This window comes from Chlorocebus sabaeus, chromosome 1, assembly GCF_047675955.1.
Source record: "Chlorocebus sabaeus isolate Y175 chromosome 1, mChlSab1.0.hap1, whole genome shotgun sequence".
Lineage (NCBI taxonomy): Eukaryota > Metazoa > Chordata > Mammalia > Primates > Cercopithecidae > Chlorocebus > Chlorocebus sabaeus.
The window spans coordinates 129,200,585-129,217,878 of NC_132904.1; the positions used below are offsets into that span (position 1 = coordinate 129,200,585).

General features: G+C 48.5%; 1 protein-coding gene across 1 annotated transcript in view; it reads right to left on the minus strand.

The window, feature by feature from the left end:
* Positions 1-16,701, minus strand: part of OPCML (opioid binding protein/cell adhesion molecule like) — a 1,159,273-nt gene extending 1,142,572 nt beyond the window's left edge. The window contains exon 1 of the mRNA XM_008021558.3: positions 16,125-16,701. Within this exon, the coding sequence (XP_008019749.1) occupies positions 16,125-16,185 (61 nt within the window). The 5' untranslated portion in view covers positions 16,186-16,701. The remainder of the gene's footprint in view (positions 1-16,124) is intronic.
* Between the last annotated feature and the right edge of the window lie 593 nt (positions 16,702-17,294).

Sequence of the window (17,294 nt, forward strand, 5' to 3'; positions counted from 1 at the left end):
AGTGAGAAATTTGGGGGAACATGTTAAAAAATGTTTAATTTCCTCAAGGGTCAAGGCAGGGCTCCTGGATTCTGCCAAGAAGAGGCAAAAAAAAAAAAAAAAAAGTTTCTACTGGTCTTAAAGATTTCCCAGTCCTCACAGTGCCATCAGTGAGTCCTAGTTCACTTCGCAGAGTGAGCAGTTGAGCAAGTAACAGACCAGAAGCTGATCAATGGAGCCCGGCGCTGGTTCCCACGCCTGCTCAACACGACGCCAGCCTCGTCCTGCACCGACCAGACGTCAGGACAGGTGCGCACGTGCAGGGCGCTTATCACGAGGAACAACTGGGAGAGAAGCTGGGCAGCAGCCACCGGAGCTGGGAGAGCCCGGGGACGGTGGCCCCGCGGAGGGAGGGCAAGGCCGGCAGCCAGTGGCTGGAGGCGGACAGCACAGCGCAGCTCCGGGGAAGGCTCCGAGGCGCCTGGGGAGGCTTCGTGTCCGTCTCCATCAGAGGAGACGCATCTCCCACCGTGGACCTGACTTGATGTCTCCACTGCGTTCTGTTATGGCTGAGAGACACCGCCTGGGAACCGTCACCGTCAGGGGCTTCGGAGCCACCACCGAGGCTCCTGGTCACTCACACCTCCCACAGCCAAAGGTCTGGGGGACACACTCAGGCCACCACTGCTGGGGCTGGGGCTGGACTCCAGTCACTTCAGGATAAAAACGATGCTAGGAAGAGGCATCCACTTCCAGTTCTTCCGAGTTTTGCTCTTTTCCGTGTATCTCCATGAATATGTTTTAATAATATCTCTTTTGGAAAAGTCCAGCCCTACCTCAGCTGAATTTCTCCTCAGGGACAAGGGTGCTTTCCAGCCTAAACCAGGAAAGCTAAGGCCTCAGTGTCCCCAGAGTGTACGGTCCCCGGTGCAGAGCCGGGACAGAGAGGGAGAAGGCGGAGAACCCTGGAGATGGAGAATTATGAGCCATGGGGATGGATGGTCCCTGTCTTTGGCCTTTTCTTCTTGCAAAGACTGTTTTGCATTTATTTCCTTTCAGTGGTCTTTTTTTTTTTAATAAACAACAGAATATTCTGGATGCAGGTCTGCATTCACTGATGTGTTACTCATTTTTACCACAAAGATAGCATTGTTGAAGAACATTACAGCTGCCGCAAGATGGGGTCTTCCGTAGCAACGGCACTGTACCCACATCCAGAGTGAACTGTGGCCAAGGACACATCCCCACGCGAAGTCCCAGAGGGAGACAGTCAGCGCCAAGTCATTAGAAGCATCTTGCCAAGAATGATTTGACATTTCTGTCTGGACTCCGTTCCCAGTCACATGGCCTGACTCTCTGCAATGGTCTCCAAAGTGGTGCTTGTCCCCAAGGGTCCTCTGAGTGATATATGGATGTGAAAGGAAGGAATATCAGAATTCCTATTTTTATCTATTTATCTTACCCTTTTTATCATTATATACAAGAAAAAATATGTGTAGTGATTATATATTACTATACATGTGTAGTAGTAACATACATATCATTTATATATGCATAGATATATACTGTATGTGCATGCTTAAAATGTTTTTTGTAAAAACCATGGGAGCTCATAAACAAGAATTTGGGAGCCCACTGATAGTACAGTGGGTCTTAATTTTTTAATAGTGGAAGGTGATCGTGTATAGCTGGTGTAATAAAAGCGGAATTCCTCTGGGTGATAAGGGGCAACAGGGAGTCAGGGAGTGGGGACAACTCCCCGCAACTTACCGCTAGGGCGGCGGGGTCTGGACTGCACAGACAGAAACCCAGGCATCAGGACAAAGAGCTGTGGGAAGGGATCTGAGAGGCATCGTCTTAGGGGACAGAAAACTAATTAGAGCTGGGCTGACTCCTGGGCAAAGTCATCGGTGCCAGGGTCCAAGCAGCAGTGAGCAGCGCCGGGCCACAGAGCGGAATGGAGGGATACATCTCAGGAAGAACAAGGTGTTTCTGAAGAAGGGAGGTGAGGACTAAAGGAGTTTTCTGAGCCAGAGTGAGTGACTGAGTAACCACAGCCATTCGTTCAGGCGGTGCCCATGGCTACCTTGTGTGCAGAGTGGGAACAGTAAAGGCTGTGCACCTTGCTGAGCATCAGGCACAGAATGGACAAGGAGAATGACTGGGGTCCTCACTTTCTCCATTTCTGATGCCCGGAAGCATCTCTTTCCCTAGCACTGCCAGCTCCAAGGAAGAGTCCCATGGCACTTCTGCCTCTGATGTTACAGAGACAGCCTCCAAAAGCCCCTCATGACCAAAAAGAGGTTCACAAGAGGAGTGTGGTGTGCATATGTGTATGTGGTGTGTGTGTAGATGAGTGTGCATGGTTGTGTGTGGGTAGGGTGGGTGGTGTGTGTGGATATAGGCGAGGTATGTATGTGTGTAATGTGTATGGGAATGTGTATAAGTGTTGTGTGGGGGTGGGTGTGTGTGCTCATATGGGTGGGTGGTGTGCAGGCATGGTGTGTGTGTGTGTGTGTATGCATAGGGGTGTGCATGAATGGGTTTGTGTGTAAGTGTGGGCAGGTATGGGTATCTGTGTGTATAAGTGTGTATGCATGGATGTTTGTGTATAAGTGTGTGTGGGTGTGTATGCAAGTGTGTGAGTGTGTGCATATAAATTTGCATGCACAGGTGTGTGTGTGCCTATGGTTGGGCAGTGTGCAGGTGCTGGTGTGTGTGGGGCTGGGGCATGGACAGTGGCAGGTCCTGATGTATTTGGGGCTGGGCTGTGAACAGTGGCAGGTTGGAAGATCTGCGGCAGCTTCTGTCCATGCTGAGATGCCCTGTGCCTGCCCCCTAGGGTTCTGCCATGTCTGATTGCTGCAACATGCCCTCTGGTATGTCAGGCAAGCAGCAGCCCACAGAGGTGCTTGCCCTGTGGGTAACAGTCCCTGAAAGCCTCTCTCCTCCTCTTCAACACGGAAGGTCCTCGGCCTATACAGGAACATCCTGAGGGCTCAGGATTCCTTCTCCCTGGTGCACTGTGAACAGGGTGACTGACTCATCTTCTGCCTCTGTCTCTGTCCCAGCAGCCCTTGTGCTGGGGTGCTGGGTGGCCTGGGCTTCACCTTTGCCCTTCCTTGTATCTGGTTTCCAGACATTCCTAGTCCCGCTTTCTTCCTAACTTTCCACCTAGTTCTAACCTTGGTTTTCTGGCTTCACTCTGCCACCTACCACCAAACGTTCAATGCAATACAAAAGAGGAGACTTCAGGAAATCCTGAATGCATAATTAAGATGTTTTTATGTATTAATTTATTTGAGAAAATATTTGAGGAAAAATGAAGTCCAGCCATAGACCTAAGCGTGAGATCTGTTGATGGTGAGGCAAGTCCTACAGCCAGCATCTGGGAGAGACACAGCAGAAGGACAGGGGAAACTTTACTGAAAAATCTGTCACAGTCACTCTGTTCCCAGATATCACCACCAAAATGTAGCTAAAAAATAATCATGAACAGTTGAAAATAAAGGGGAACCAAGATTATAAGATGCTTTTTACGAGGGGGAAAAAAGCTATAATGCATCTTCCTTGATTTCTCCCATCTCCCCTATCTTCCTGAACTCTCTCTCGTGTTTCTGCTCTTCAGCCACAGCATAAAATGTGACCTTGGTAACAAACACACCTCTTGCCCTCCCAGGCACACATGCTGCAGTGGTGCTTCTGGAATACTGACTGAGTAAAAGTGTCAGTGGCTTCTCCCGCACCTCTAATCTATAGGCACATGTGCCTGCCGGACAAACCCGACTTCGACCAGTCAAGTTTAGCTGTGTCTAATTGCCTTCTAAAGTAGCATCCACTGTTTCTATGAAATTTGACCACATCAACATAGCTTCTACTGCATGTGAGAAAGATCTGGGGCTGGGTGCTGAGCAGCTCACAAGCAAAGCTAGATGGTGCCATCTTACATTTCTGAGAGTCTGCCCAAAGTGAGGCTCAGAGCCCTTTATGAATATGAAGACATAATGAAGAATGAATTTTCTAGTTCCAAAGGAAGGTTAGAGCAGCTCTCCACCCCACCTCTGGCAAGACAAAGACTCAGTGTGTGGGTAAGGTACAAAGAGCTCCACTGTCCTCGAGACCCAGTTTATGCTGAAGTCCTTGTGGGCTTTTGCTGCCCAGAAGACAGCCTGGTAACACAGACAGAAGGACTCCTCCCAAGTGCAGTTTGCATGGGAGGTTCCTGGTCTCAAGGGCCCTTTTCAGAACTGCAGGCCAGCTCACCATCCCTGCTTGAGCTGGGTCTTTTTCTGAGGCTCCCAAGAAGCTGAGCCTGCCGGATTAGGGCAGAGTACAAGATGGGCGTATGACTGATTCCAGAAAGGCAGCCCCTTTCTCCCATGCAAGCAGAAAAACAACGGTGCTGAATCCGTGGTGCTCATTCTGGACTTAGCCCAGCATGGGTGCAAGGCTTTGTGGGGACCTGAGATGATGCTGTGGTTTCCCCTTGGGCCTGAGCAAAGACGAATCTAACCTCTAGGGATGCACTCATCAGCCCATGCGTACAGAAATCAGTCAGGCCGCTTTCCAGTACGTGTTCAGTAGCATCAAAGAGGACCCCTCTTTCCACAAAAGAATATTCTCCAGCCAAACACCATTCCCTAAAGTTCTACTTTTAGTAGTGACTGCTGCCGTAAGAGGCAGGCATTATCAGCCAGGTCTGGTCTTCATGGAGCCAGAGAGCACTTTTAGCTTGACTTGAGGCTCCATGTTGGAGCTCTTTCTGAACCCGTTTCAGGTCTCTCATCACAACCCAAATGGCAGAGTCCATGTTCTCTGGCAAGGCTCAGCTGGGGAAACATAAGCCACTTCCCAGTGCTCTCCATGGGAAAAAAAGAGGCAAACCAAACATTGACTCATGCCTGGGAAGTGAATGCAGGAGTTCCCTGGATAGGCCTCCTGCTCCAAAACAAGAGTCACAGACTCTCTGGCATGCACTCCACTACTAGTTATCATCACAAGCCGTCCTAGCCAGAGACAGAGGAAGTCACAGAAAATGGAGGAGAAATGCCCAGACAAGAGTCGCCTTCTGAAGCAAGGCAAGGAGACCTGGCAACCTGGAACTGCACAGCACTTCAGAAGGGGTGGGTCCATCCGGCTCCTCTCCTGACCTTTGGGTCCACTTTGGGAATGAGGCAAAACAGTTCTTTTGGATTTTACAGAGAGAATTAAAGGTATTCACTACATTAAACTGCTTGCCCAAGATCACTGGGTTCATAAGCTGAGAGGCAAAGTCAGAGGCCGTGTCCTGGATCAGAAAGTCCGTGCTTCCTTCCACAAGGTGGTGGCAGGATAGCTAATGGCTTTAAAAATAAATAATTTAAGTGAAAGAAGAAAAGAAACAGTCATCTGGACCATAACAAAGAAGTGGCCCAATCCTCATGGACATTGTGGGCTAAACTGATGGCAGTTATAAGGTAGTACCCATTGACTCCCAAGAATTCTCCCCAAACAAAAGGAGGGTGGGGCCCACCAGAAAAAGATGCAAAATGCTGATAGTGGTTTTCATGGTTCCTTCCCATCTGGGCTTCACCCAAAGAGGCATCCATCCCAGTGCCAAGTAAGACTGGGCACTCTCTCCTCCATGGGATAAAGCCAGGGGACTCCCAAGGAAACTCCAGCTTCTCTTGGAGCCTGTAAGCTGATGGGCTATTTCCATCTGCCACATTCTCTCTTCCAACATCCTCCTCTCTTTCAGGGGTACGGGAAATCCCTTGGCACTGGGCTGTTCAGGAGAACCAGGTTAGCTTATTCGGAGAAGCCAAAAGCTTCTGTCGGCCTTTCTTTCTAGAAATGGAAATTCCTATAGGGGCGTGGCCTCCCCACTGTCCTGCTTCAGCCTGCTACCATCTGACCATATCTGGCATGGTTTTGAGTCTGAACTCTGGCTTCCTGTTCCACGTTTGTCTACGGCTCTTTTGGACCTACTGTTTTGATTGCACCCATGCCTATGTTGTCGACTGGGAAGGCAGTGCGGTGGTATTAGGAGTGGGGAGGTAAGAAGACTTAGTGCATTTGGTTCTTCCCTTAGTAGCACACAAAATAGTCATGCTGCACATGTATGTGATTTGTACACTCGACGCCACCATTTAGCATGAATCATTAATATAGAGACTGTGGGATTCTCAGTATAGCTTTTCTCTTGGCTTAGTGCAGAGCCAAGCCCAACCAGATATTTAAAAATAGATGTTTTGATAGTGAAGTGATGATAAAATCAGGTACCTGTCATGGTGTGTAGACCAAACAAGTCAAGTTGACACATATCTGGCATTTGGTATTGTACTACCCTGAACATATTCTTCTGCATATCAAGGAGCAAGGTATTTCTGGAAGTCTCCCAGTTCCTTACAAAGGTTGTTCAAAGTATGTAAATGCCTCTGAAGGAGACAGGGCTTCTGTTTGTTTGTTTTTGACCTGGACTCTAATCTTTGGGTAAGAGGGAACTTGGAGCTACCTGTTCCACAGTGCTCTTTGTACACCAAGGTAAGAGAGCTTCAAGGGAAGAGTAATGGCCAAGGTTATAGTTCCATTTTCCAGCAAGGTACCAGATTGGGAGGCAAAGTTCAGTCCAACCCTTCACTATGATGTTGATATGACACCCGACAGGTGATGAGAAGAGCTGAATTCAAGAGGGGGCTCAGTCACTATCTGACTACGCGACTTCAGGTAAGACACTCAAATGCCCTTTGCCCGAGTTCTTCATCTATAAAATGAAAGCACTCAACTAGACAATTTCCAAGGTCCCTTTTGATTCCAAGGACCTCTCACTTTTTAAATAAATTACTGCAATTTAAAAAATGTTTGTATGGAGCCAGCCATAGATGCCACTCTCTGCTCAGAGGTGTCCAGGTGGTGGGCCATGGGAAGGTCATACATACTTTGCATCATGATAATATTTGTGAAATAGTTGCATCTTGGTGGCCACAAGCTACTTTGGGGTCCATTTAGAGCATCTCTAAAATGCCTGATTTCTTCCAGGAGGAAACAACCACAAGCAGAATCCAGCAGATAAAACACAACTAGGGCTTTTTGTAATATTTTCGAAGGATAGAGAAATCAAGTTATTCAATTTTACGCCCTACATTAGACCCAGAGAGGACACCAGTTAAGAGATGGAGATTATTAGACTGCCAAGAAGTATGGGATTTCTAAAAACAACCTATTCCTTGTTCCAGGACAAGATCACACCTAAACGGAAAGAGATCACATACAAGCAGGAACCTGAGGACAGATGTTCTTCTCAGCATTCTCCAGGGGTGTTAGTGCTGAGAGTGGGGAGACTTTTAGATTTCAGTTCTGCATATTCTGACTCTCACCTACAACTTTCTTTTAAAGGCTCTCAAACGCATTCGTGTCTCCATTCCAACCAATATTTCCTAAGTTCCAAGGCACAGCCATCTCCCGTCTGAACTACTACAGTAGTCTTCCAACTAGTCTACCCCTTCCCGGTTTGTTCTTTCCCAATCCATTCTGCAAACTGCAACAAGAACAAGAATAAAAAAATGTAAATCATGAATCACATCAATGGAGTTCCATTCTTGCTTGGATAAAGACCAAAATGATTCACATGACCTTCAAGGGCTGTCTTCATCTTCTGACCCGTTACCAGCCTGCCAGCCTCATCTTGACCCATGCTTTCTTCCTCTACACTCCAGCCAGGTGGGAGAATGTGCTCTGATTCTTCATGCTACAGGACTTCTGCCCATTCTATTCATTCTGCCTCTTCCTTTGGTCTTTGCTCTTGGGTTTGGATAATTTCTACTCATCCTCCTTCATATCTCTGTTCAATTGTCACTTTCATAACGAAGGCTTCACCAGCCTCCTTGGCAAGATCAAGCTCTCCTGACAGGCAATCACAGCACCACACACCTCCCCTTCCATAGTTTTATCTTAGTCGTGATTTCACAATTATACGGGTGTTTGTTTGATGCATGTCTGTCTCTCCCTCTGGACTGTAAACTTCATGAGAGCAGGAACCATAACAATTTTTGTTCAGGCATACATTCCCAATGTCTAGCATAGTATTTGTCACATAGTAATCACTCAATAAATCACATGTTGAATAAATGAATGTGTTTGGTACTGTAGAGTATTCAGAGATGAATAAGTCAAGATCTCTGCCATTCAAAATCTCATAGCCATATAATAGCAACTCTGAAATAGGCCAGACTGTGATAAATGAGTAGGTGCAAGAAGTGATACGGCACCCTTTTTTATATCCTGTGGTTTGCTAAGCTGCTTTTTACCTTTTCCATATGAACATCGCCCCATTTAAGCATTGATTGACCATTCATGACCCTCTGCTATGCCACTGCATTTTTGTATCTCTAACCCAACACGGTACTTCCTATGAACAGCAGAATTCTCCTTTTGATCGGTACAGTTTTTACTTGTTAGCGCCGCGGGCATGACTCTAAATTTCAAATAATCGGGGACATTTCAACAGACACCCTGGTTAAATGTGCTGAGTAATTTTAGTTTGTATTAAACCAATAGCCCACATTAGGGCCCACATCTGTGTTTACGGAACGACTCACACTCTCAGGCGTGTCGGTCGCTGTGTGCGATGTGAGATCCAAAAGTGTGCTCTCCAGCTCTGTGCTGCTGCATGTGTGTTTGGTCGGTAGCTCAGAGCTGGTGTTTATTGACAAGCAAGAACACTGGAATGACTAATCATTATAAGCATTCCCTGCACATTCCCGTCTCTCAGAAGCAAGGCACATCCCCAAACTTCTTGCCCTCACACTGCAGAGGAGAAGCTGCTGGGCAGGCCAACCTGGGGGCCTCAACACCTTTGAGGACTCAGTGGGATGGAACAGAATGATTGCCTAAAGTAAGTGAGCACTCAGTATTCATGTATTCATTCATTCGTTCTCTCATTCATTTGTTCAACAAATACTGTTTGAGCACTTGCTCTCTCCCACTCTTGCTAGGCACTGAGAATATACTGGAGAACAAAACAGGTGTGGTATCTGCCTGTATAAACAATGGTCCAGGGAGGAAAGAGAGACATAAAATCAAGAATTAGTTAGAAATATATGGACTCACAGTTTTAGAAAAGAGAAACCTGGTTCCAAGGACTTCCACAATAAACAGGGAGGCCTCGCCTACTCTAAAGCATAAAGAATGTTCCCCGGGAAAGCAGTATTTAAGCCGAGTTCTGCAGGATGGAAAGGATGTGTAGTCAGAAAAAATGATAAGAGGATCAGACGTTTCCAAGCTCAGGTAACCTGACAGGTGAAGCCTTTGAGGAAGGAGGGAACATGCCTTGTCTGCAGAACTGAGATTGTCCAGAGCGACTAAAGCCCAGAGCCGGAAAGGCAGAGAGCTGGAGATGGAGCTAGATGGACGCAGGCCCAGATCATGGCCTTGTGGGTCATTTGAAGTGTTTCGAAGTCTATTCTGAAGTCATCAAGAAGTCTACACAGGGTTTTAGGCAACGCGAAGATCAGATCACAATAGGGCCACATCTACCCTGCCTACCTCACAGTCTCTTCGTGCGGAGCAAATGAGACCAAAGATAAATTGTTCCAGATGATCCATAAGGCATGAGACCATTGTGATTCTAAAACCATTTGTAACTCCCAAGTGTGGTAAAGTACCATTTGCAAATTCCCCAGGAATAAAAGTTCAAGAATGACCTCTCAGGCCATGTGAGAGACTCTGCCCCTTGAAGTGCAGATAGCCTGGTTTTCTCCGCGTTGGAGTTCAGTGTGCAATCTGATTGTCACTTATCATTTCCCATGCTAAACGCAAGCAGCCATTCCAATCAATGGCCTGTGTCCTACTGCATCGATTCATCTTGGCCTTTCCGGGGGTCTCTCAGCACAGCATCTCCGCTCATTAACGAGAATGCACCTGCATCATAATGATAATCCTTTGCACTTCCCCAACACATTGCCCAGGGGGTTCTCAAAGCATTTTGTAAACTTTTAATTAAGTTAGTCTAGTGACTGCAGGATGGTCCCCAGCCTCTCCGAACCAAGAGGTCTGGGGTGGGGGCGGGGACAGGAAGTGATGGGAGACAAGCGCGAGTCCTGCCTCTAGCACGTACTTACTGGCTCTGGGGCTCAGAGGTGAGTGGGTGGATGTGCAGGGAGTCTCTGCATTGCTAGGAAGAAGCACTCACATATGTATGGCCGTGTCTGGCACAGGCAGCTTGTGGGCCTCCTGCCATGTGTGCCCACAGGGAGAGCACCAAGGCTGGGGGCTACAGTTGGGAGTTCTGGAAAGGCAGATATAGAAGGCAAGAGGGAGGACTTGCTTTCCTTAAAGAGCTGTGAATGTGATTTTGGGAGTAGCTAAACTCTGGCTTGGAAATGCACATGTGCCTTGCGTGTATATGAGTGCAGGAAGGGGCATGCATCTATGGTTGGCAAGAGGGTAGTGAGGAAGAGAAGGGGGAATGTATGTTCACATGCCTAGAGGAAGGCGGTAGCAAGCACATTCGTCTTCAAGCTTCTCCCTGGTTTTAGATTTCTTTTGGCTCCCTTCTCAGAGCTACCTTTAATCCTTCCCTGAGCCATACAAATACCACCATCTGGGGGTATCAAGTGAGTGGTGTATAAATCTAGCAAGTGGAACTACGTCCACGCCCTACTATGTTAGAGCCATCCTCACCCCTAAGGGAAAATGCAGAGGCAACCAAGGCTTTGCAGATAAGTAACAAATTCTAAGTCTGGGTATCCCACCAACAGCATAAAAGGCAAGAGGGACAAATGTCCTCGGGACCTAGCCCTGCACCAAGGACTGGGATCAGAGAGAGTGGGAGAGCAGAACCGCCCAAAGGTGAAGCCACCTGCCCGGCCTCCCTGTCTCTGGAAAGTGCCAGTCAGTATCAGAGGTGCTAACATCCACTGCTCCTGACAGCCTGGTTTGTCAGCAGCCACAGACCATCTGGGGGCTGACACTTGAGCTCACTGACAGGAATCACAGTTTGCTTCCATATCTCTTCTGTCTCCAGCCCCAGGCAGCTGCAGGCGGATGGCAGCAGTCCATCTGCAAACAGGGCTGCAGGCTGAGGGGGTCCCTGTCCAGCGGACCAGCACCAGGAAAGTCAGTGCTCATAGGCCAAAGCCTATTAGACGGGGCTCCTGGAGTTCCAGCTGTCCAAGGCTGATGTACAAGTCCATGCATCCAGCACCCCGCCAGAAATACCACAAAACACTGTTTTGGGAGACCAAAGGTGCCATGTCTGTTGCCCTAGTTTTCTACAGCAGAAAAACTGAGACCTAAAACTTCAAAGTCAGAATGTATATTTCACTGGGGGTCAAAAAGAAGAAAAAGCTTAATATCTTCCTATTTTACTGGATTAATGGCTTCTGAGGCAGGAGAATATCTTAATGCATTGTGTTTAATCAGAACCTATATAAAGACTTGGTCAATAAATGAAGGACTAGATTGTCTTTTACTAATTTTCATCACTGTGACAAAGACATACATACATGATCAGTATGATTCTACCTTATCTTCTCCCATTTTAAACAATAAGGAATGTCCTCTCTCCTTCTCCAACATGTGAGTTGCCTTCTCTCTTTGCCCTATTCCGAGAGGACCAGGATGAGTTTTTTTAATAATAAAATTTTACAAATGTTTATTTGCTATCATCTAACCCAGGTGTTCAGCTACTCTGTCCAACTGGAAACAAGGTTCATACATGGCTGGAACCCATTCTACAGATTGGTAAACTGAGACTTAGAGGATGCCTTGAACCAACCAAATAAGCCTCAAAAAGCAACTAATCAAAGAGATCACTCTCAGCTTTCAGCATACTTAGAGGCTTGGGGGGAGTCCCACCTAAAGAGAAGTGCACTCAGCCCCAGGCAACCCTGACACAGATTTGAGGCTGTAACCACCAGAGGTAGTTCCCAGTAGCTGGCATGGGAGACCCAGGCCCAGAGCTGCTAGACAACAAATGCAGGCAAGTGCCAGCTGTTTAAAGAATCTCCTTCTGTAATTTTCTAGGTTACAGAGATGTGGCCAAGGTTGCTAAGAATTCGAGAAAGCACAAAGGCAGACAGGACCCAGGAACATGGGAGAACCTCAGGCCCGTCAGGATCTCTGATTAATCTCAGGTTGAGTAGTGCTGCCGAGCTCCAGGCTACTGAAAAAGCCATCTTCATGAGGCAGCTGACGCTATCTCCTTCTCAGCGCCTGCTATTGCCACTGGGCCCGTGCTGAATGCAGACGACGCGGTCTAACCTTATTAACATGTCAATCATTTTTAAGGGATTGGGGGCCACATGATGGCATGAATCCATGATGGCCTAAAGGATGTTGAGGACTTGCTCATGACCAGATGCTCCGTCCTTGTTCCTATCTCTTTCTTAGTGAGTCTGGTGTGTGGATTCCCCCACTAGACCCCTTGTGCACATCAGGCACTCTTAGCAGGTTCCCTGGCTCTGGGCTGGTGAGAGGCTAAGGAGCAGGAAAGGAATACATCAAAACTTGGCTGTAGAGCCCACCCCCAAGCCTTACCCCAAAGCCAAACATCCCAGCCCAGAAACTCAAGATTTGGGGACTTCCCTGAAGGAAGTAGCAGAAAGGTGTGTGCTGGAGAAGGAGGAATCCTAAACCTCGGGGAATTTTCTATCCAAGCCCAGGGTTTTCTGACCCTAAACAGGCAAAGCCTGTTTAAGGTGCAAGAGATGAAGCTGTAGCCAGAACCAGGGCTCACAGATCAGTGCATGAAGACACAGCTCAGTCCAGGTTGGGTAAATGGGGACCCCTCCCAGCTAACATCCCTGCTTAGACTCACAAGACAATGATGGGCCAAGAAGAAGGGGACAAACAGGAAGTCATGGTCTGAATTTGAGCAAAGAAGCCTTCTAGGTTAGCAATCCTTGCATCATGGCACTGGACCCTGGCAGGCCTTGGGCAGCACCACGCCTCAGGAACTGAGGCTGCTGGCGATGACAACACCTTCTCCCCCTTACTCCACCCTGCCCCATGGCCACAGAGCCATTTCCCAAAGTTGGAGGAGAAAAAGCAGGAAGAAGATGGGTTTTGACTCAAATACTCAAACACTGTAGGTCACGGGCACAGGTTTTAAGTGACAGACAGAGTGGTTTGCAGGTCATCAGAAGGATCTGGGATGCTAGCTCCAAATGCTGAGACGAGGACAGGGACTCCACATTTTAACCGGCCTCTCTCCTCCTAGGTGATTCTGATGCCTGTATTTAGCAGTATTTGCTTCCTGCTTCCTACAGAGCCCCCAGACCCAAGGTCAAGGAGGCCACCAGCCCAGACACTCTCTCCTCCTACTGGAACGACAGACTTACCCCCACCAGGGGTGTCCAGACTGTGCCTCTAGCGTGACAAGCCAATTGGCCACTGGCCCTCTGCCCTGTCTTGGGTGTGGGCTCATCACTGTCTCCACGTGTGACCGTCTTTTCCATCCCAGAAATTCTGCCTAGAAAAGCTATCTGTGACATCAGTCTCCCCGTGGAAGGTACCAGGCGACAACAGCATTAACCTTAAAATTATTCTGGGATGGAAACGTGTTTTACGAAGAAATAGAAGCTGCAAAATAAAATGGCATCAAGGCCTAACCAGGTCAAGGTTCCATTATTACATCAGCCTTCGGTCTTTAGACACAGGGAAAGTAAGTGGCTAACAAGCTGGTATTAATCCCTGCGGGAGAAAAAGCGTCATCATTTGAAACAAAGAAAAAAAAGTCTAAAGCTATAACAGGAAGTAAAAGAAAAGAGACAGGAGAAGTCACAAGTAAGCCATGGCAGCTCATCAGAACTTCCAGATCCAGCCAGGTTTCCCACAGGAACCCCTCAAGATGTGAAGCGTTCTTTCACTTACACCTTCTAAGGCTAACTTTTTCTCCTCCCTGTTCTTGTTCTTACCGGGCTCCTGACACAATTAGCATAAGAGGAGCCCTCAAAGCAGGTAACAGACTCTTCAGAGACAGGGGACGTTGCAGCGATATCCGTGCCCTGCCCTCCCCCAGAAGACCAGGGGATAGCTTGTCATTGTCATCCACCATGCTCAGGACATTCAGACAGGGGCACAGGTTCATCCTCCTTTCCCTCAGTCGGCTTTAGTTATGGGTACTTCTCCTGCAAGCAAGGTCTGCCTGCTCCCCACCAATGCAGTGCCACGGGACCCCTAGAGGGAGGTCTCACCCTGGCTCCTAGCTCCTTCAGGGCGCACTGCAGTGCAGCTTCGGCAGACTGGGGCTCACTCCCCTGCGTTTCTTTCTAAAGTGTAATGTTCTGATTTCCGCCGTGAGGGGCGCATCCACACAGCCAGAATTCCCTCGGGATGGGAGTCCTGATCTTTGCTCCAGCACGGTGAGAGGAGGGGAAGCGGGTATGAGGAGGCCCCCCGGAGCTGCCGTCCAGCCAGGGACTTGCCTACGCAGGAAAGTTTGTCTTCTCCTGCGGCGGACCCAGTGCACCCACCTGGCTCCCTCTACCAGGCTCAGGCAGGTACTGAGTGTTCCGCTGGCTCTGCCTTCCCTGCTGAGCACAGCCGCCCAGGCTGAACCCCCTAGGATGCTGCTGGAATTTGGAAGAACAGCAACTACAACCCCCACTCTGAACTTCTTGGTCAGCCTAAAACAAACAGCTGGGAACATGGTTATGCAGAGCCCATCCCTGCTTTAAAAAGTGCCATCTTCACAAGGCGTTACAAAACATTACAGGCTGGATTACTTGTTTTAGTTGATCCTCTCTTCTTTCTCCCCAGTAAACTTCCATTTTTCTGATTTCACTTTGGCATCTTAGGACTACTCAGGGAATTACATTATTAAAAACAACACCCCCAAAATATTTCCACAAAACCCTACCAAGTAATACTGAATATAAAAACATAAAATTGTATGTTTTACCTAAAAAAAGATAGGTAAGGTTTTAAAATCTTGGCATTCAGGTCTGGGTATATATGTATGAAAATTTAGGTTTAAGCTAACGTTTAATCCAATGCATGTATCACAATTTGGGGGAAAAAAAGAGATTCTGACTGTGCGGGGGTTTGGTATGGAAACGGACACTTTTGCTGCTGCCTAAAACCTTGGCAAGCATACCCTAGCCCCTTCGGCATTGTTTGAAAGATGCCTGCAGGCATTCAGTTGTCTGCTTGCAAAGGACTCCTGTGCAATTATCAAATCTATTAAGATGCCTTGGATTTTGCCATGCTTCTGCTAAGCTCATTTTGGTAGGATTGCAGCATCTTACCTGTGTCACTGCAGATTTGTTTTCCCCAAACAAGTAACTGCTGTGAGAGGTGGGATCACATTTAAATCATTAGACAAGGTGGGGAAGGGGCTGGGGAGAATTAGGCAAATCCAAATTTCCAACCTTCCCTCAGCAGGGGCATTCCAAATTCTGCCAAGGGAAATGCACATTCCTGATGTAAGGAACAGGGAGATACTGACAGGATTCCGAATTTCAAGGGCAGAATCTGCCCATTTGGTGGAAGGATAAAGAAAGGATGGCAGGCAGTAGAGGGTCTGTGTTACGACAAGAAATGCAGGAGCAGATGAGTGAGTGGAGAAGGAGGGATGGGGCTGAGAAGGAGCTCCAGGGGGAGAGGGTAGGGGAAAGCAGTTCCGAAGGAAGGGAGGGAGGAGGAGAGTGGGGAGAGGTGGAGAGAGAGAGAAAAGAGACAGAGAGAGAGACAGGGAGGTGCAGAGATCTGGACTGATTCAGAAACAGAGAGACACCACCACGACTGAGAGAGAAGAGAGAGTGCCCCTTCCACCCTGCAGGTCCCAACATAGGCAGCAAGAAGGATTTATGGCTGGGAGTTCAAACCCCTCTTCTCCTACCCCCAGGACCACAACTGGTTAATGCCACTTGGTGCCTTTCACTGAAACAGCAGTGCCTCACAGCATGGTGCAGATCTCGAACCCAGCTCACTGGATCCCCGGAATAGAGAGCAAATCCCGTGCTGAAAGCATTTGCGTGTGTGTGAGTGTGTGTGTGTGTGTGTGCGCGCGTGCACACAGCAAGCCTACCTCTCTCACTCACATGCATCTCACACTCCCCGTCCTCACCCCTTCCTCCTTGCCTCTCCATCTCCCCGCTGCCTCTCCTGCTCTCACGTCGTACAATCGCCCCGGAGAGAGAAAACACCCTTCCCCTGTACGGTACCTGGGATGAAGAGCAGGGCAGTTGTCGCCGAGAAGACGACCCAGTAGGCAGGATGGTACATCTCGACGCTGCGGTGCTCTCAGCTGCCGGGCTTGCTACTGCTTCTGCTGCTGCTACCACTGCTGCCTTCCTCTGTGCTGAATTCTGAGCAGGTTTAAATCCAATGTTTGCAAAGGGAGGGAGAGAGCAGAAGAGAGAGAGAGAGCGCGAGAGATGGGAGCAGGCAGGCAGCGTCTCTGATTTTTTTTCTTGCACATACACACAACTGGTAAGAATCATCAGCACCAATCTGTACAGGGCTCAGAGCAGACCTCCTCCAAGGCACGCATTGGCTCCACTCTCCTGAGCGACGCAAGGAGACTTTCCTGCTTGGAAGGCTTGACTCCAGGGGGAGTCGAAGCCGGCCCCTCACTCACTCCCTCGCCGGAGCACAGCCCTGCGTGTTGCTATCTGTGTGAGTATGTTGGTGTGGGGCTCACGTGGACACGTGAACACACACGAGCTCCTTGGTGGGCAGTGGAGAGGGCCTGGCACTGCCAGCAGGGCTCAGGGCACACCACAAAAGAGAGGTTGCTTGGCAGAAATGTGACTAATGCCCACGCCAGTTCCTTATCATTTTTCCTTCTTCCTAGTCTCCAGGCAGGGATGGAGCAGGAACTGCTACCCACAGGGAGAGCTCAGACATTTAAATCTGCACCCCACCCCTCCATTCGGCCATTAACAGCACTTGGAAGCAATTGGTTTTCCCAGCAAGGAGATGGGCATGTTATAGTTTTAAACCAATGATGCAAGGAGAATTGGCCAGTTCCCCACAATCAGAGCATTCTGAAACTCTACCAAGGCAAGATGCTATAGAAGCCCAAACAATTGCTATGATTACAGCATAGGCAGGGACAGATTCAGATTAGATCTCAAGGAGGCGGAAACTTGCTGAAGTCATCAGAAATCTTCACGAGGAGAAGGCCAGGGAAGGATACCTGTGGATTCCTTCTGGTTTGTTTGTTTGTTTTTTTCTTGCTTCTCCTTTTCAGGGTCCAGTCTGTCCCTTCCTCTGGAACAGCAGTTTACACAGACAGTTTACACAGGGAGGCAGTATCTCTGGGTGTGAGAAACCCCAGAACTTTCCCCTGCTCTAAAACCGCCTGCTTGCCCTCCCTAACGCATGCTTGT